The 2,076-nt window shown below is 68.3% G+C and overlaps 1 protein-coding gene across 1 annotated transcript in view; it reads left to right on the top strand.

The window, feature by feature from the left end:
• Window positions 1–2,076, top strand: part of AURANDRAFT_71578 (hypothetical protein) — a gene marked incomplete at both ends in the record, with an annotated part of 29,048 nt that overhangs the window by 7,105 nt on the left and 19,867 nt on the right. Inside the window, one exon of the mRNA XM_009038461.1 lies at window positions 1,107–2,072. Within this exon, the coding sequence (XP_009036709.1) occupies window positions 1,107–2,072 (966 nt within the window). The remainder of the gene's footprint in view (window positions 1–1,106; window positions 2,073–2,076) is intronic.

Below are 2,076 nucleotides of genomic sequence, written 5' to 3'. Positions count from 1 at the left end.
CATCCTCGCGTCTGGCGCGCCGGCCAGCGCGGGTCTCCGCCCGACGCTTGCTACTGTCGGTGGTTCCGGTGCGGGAGGCCCGCGGCGGGAGGCCTGAGAGATCTCGTTCGAACCCGCGCCGGGGCCCCGCGCCCACCGGCCCTCGACCCGCGGCGTGCCTCCTCCCGAGCATGCTTCGGAGGCTCGAGCCGCCGCCGCGGTGCGGGGGCGAGGAGGTGCGGGGTCACCGCGGCGAAGCGCGGAAATACCCGGCGATTCAGCGAGAGTCTACACAGCAGCGGTTCCGGAAAAGCCCTTGGCCACGAGCGAGCACCGATCACTCACAGCCCTCGTGCGTCCTCCGTGGGCTCGCTCCAGGGAACCAGCGCTTGCGACTCGAATTGGACGCCGGAATCGACCGTCGGAGGGCGGATCGCCCGACGAGAATGAAATCGAGTGCCCGACAACTCGAAGCCCGCCGCGGACGCCTCCTCCGACGAACGGTTGACTGTTCCACAGTCTTCACGCGTCTGTGGCTGCTCTGGATCTTCACGGACATACCGTGCGACTGACGAGAACGGCCGGCTCGCGGAACGCTCGACGCGGTGACGACTGGCGTGCAAGTGATCCTCCGCAGGACGACATGCCAGTTCGGAACCTCGCGCGGGCCGCCCGCGGCGTCGTGGAGACGCTCGTCGAGTACGACGGTGTGAAGTCGAAATCGACGACCGCGGGGCCGTCGGACGTGCCTCGGTCGCGAGGATCTCGGACGGTCCGCGAGTCGAAGAGATGTCCCCCCGGTGTGGGTCGGCGGGCCCGGGCGCTTCGGCACGCTCGTGAGACACCGGACGGAGCGACGGTGACATTTTGGCCTCGTTCCACGTCCGGGACAAGAACTGCAACATAAAAGATCACAAAGATCATGCATTTGCCACAAATTCGAGCGAGTCCTTCAAAAGTTGCGCTCAGCAAACGCAGCAAACGCGACGACTGAAAGGTGCGGTTCCCGGGGTCCGCGCGCGTCGCGTACGCCCTCCCGACCCCCCCTGACCCTTTTCCGACCCTTCCACGCCCCCACATCGCGAGGGGTCACCCTGGGTCACTGTGGTGAAACATTTCGCTTTTAGGCGCCGAGGAGCAAAAAGCGAGGGCGAGCGCCGATCATCATGATGTGCCGCGTGCTCGCGATGACGGTGGCGACGGCGGCGGCGCTCACGAACGGCACGGTCTTCGGCCTCCCCTACGCCGCGCGCCGCGGCGGGTCGGGCGTCGGCACGGCCGACGGCACGGAGCCGAACGTGACGTGCGACGTGGACTTCGACGTGGACGAGGACATGTACCCGTCGAGAGCGTCCTCGGACATCTTCTACGACGCCTTCGGCGAGGGGGGGACGCACGTCGAGTTCGGCTGGTCGCTCTACGACGCGCTCTACGACGAAGTGTTCAACGGCACGTCGGGCTACGGCACGCTGCGCGACGACTTCGCGTTCAACGGCACGTCGGGCTACGACACGATGCCCAACCCCGTCGACTACGAGTCCTTCAACGTTACGCCGGGCTACTTCCAGACCCCCCCCGAGGACCTCATCCACGTCCGCGGCATTATCGTCGGCGACGACGGCGACGCCGTCGACGGATTCCTCTACGCGGGCGGCGGCGGCGGCGACCAGGGCGGCCCCGGCGGCGGCGGGGGTGGAGGCGGCGGTCCCACCGCGGCGAGGCTCGACGGCTACCTTCGGGTGGGGGCCTCCCTCTACAAGATTGAGGACTACGCGAAGCTCAAGTCGCAGGAGTTCTACCTACCCCTACCTACCTACCGCAAGTACATCCGCGACATCAACGAGGCGACGTGGCGGTCGCTCAAGGTCGACGAGGGCCGCGGCGACGAGGGCGACACGCTCTTGCCGGCGGCAGCGCCCTCGGCCGCGGCCGCGACGTCCGCGGCGCCCTCGGCTGCGACGCCGAAGCCGAAGCCGAAGCCGAAGCGCCGAGGCTGGTTCTTCGGCCGGCTCAGGGCGACGAAGGCGAAGAAGAAGAATGTCGGCGCGCCGAACCGCGTCGAGGACGCGACGGGCCTCGAGGGCGAGGGCGACGTCG

Source organism: Aureococcus anophagefferens (genome assembly GCF_000186865.1).
Source record: "Aureococcus anophagefferens unplaced genomic scaffold AURANscaffold_8, whole genome shotgun sequence".
Lineage (NCBI taxonomy): Eukaryota > Pelagophyceae > Pelagomonadales > Pelagomonadaceae > Aureococcus > Aureococcus anophagefferens.
The sequence above is the reverse complement of the archived record's forward strand: the minus strand, read 5'-3'. Positions and strand labels throughout refer to the sequence as shown.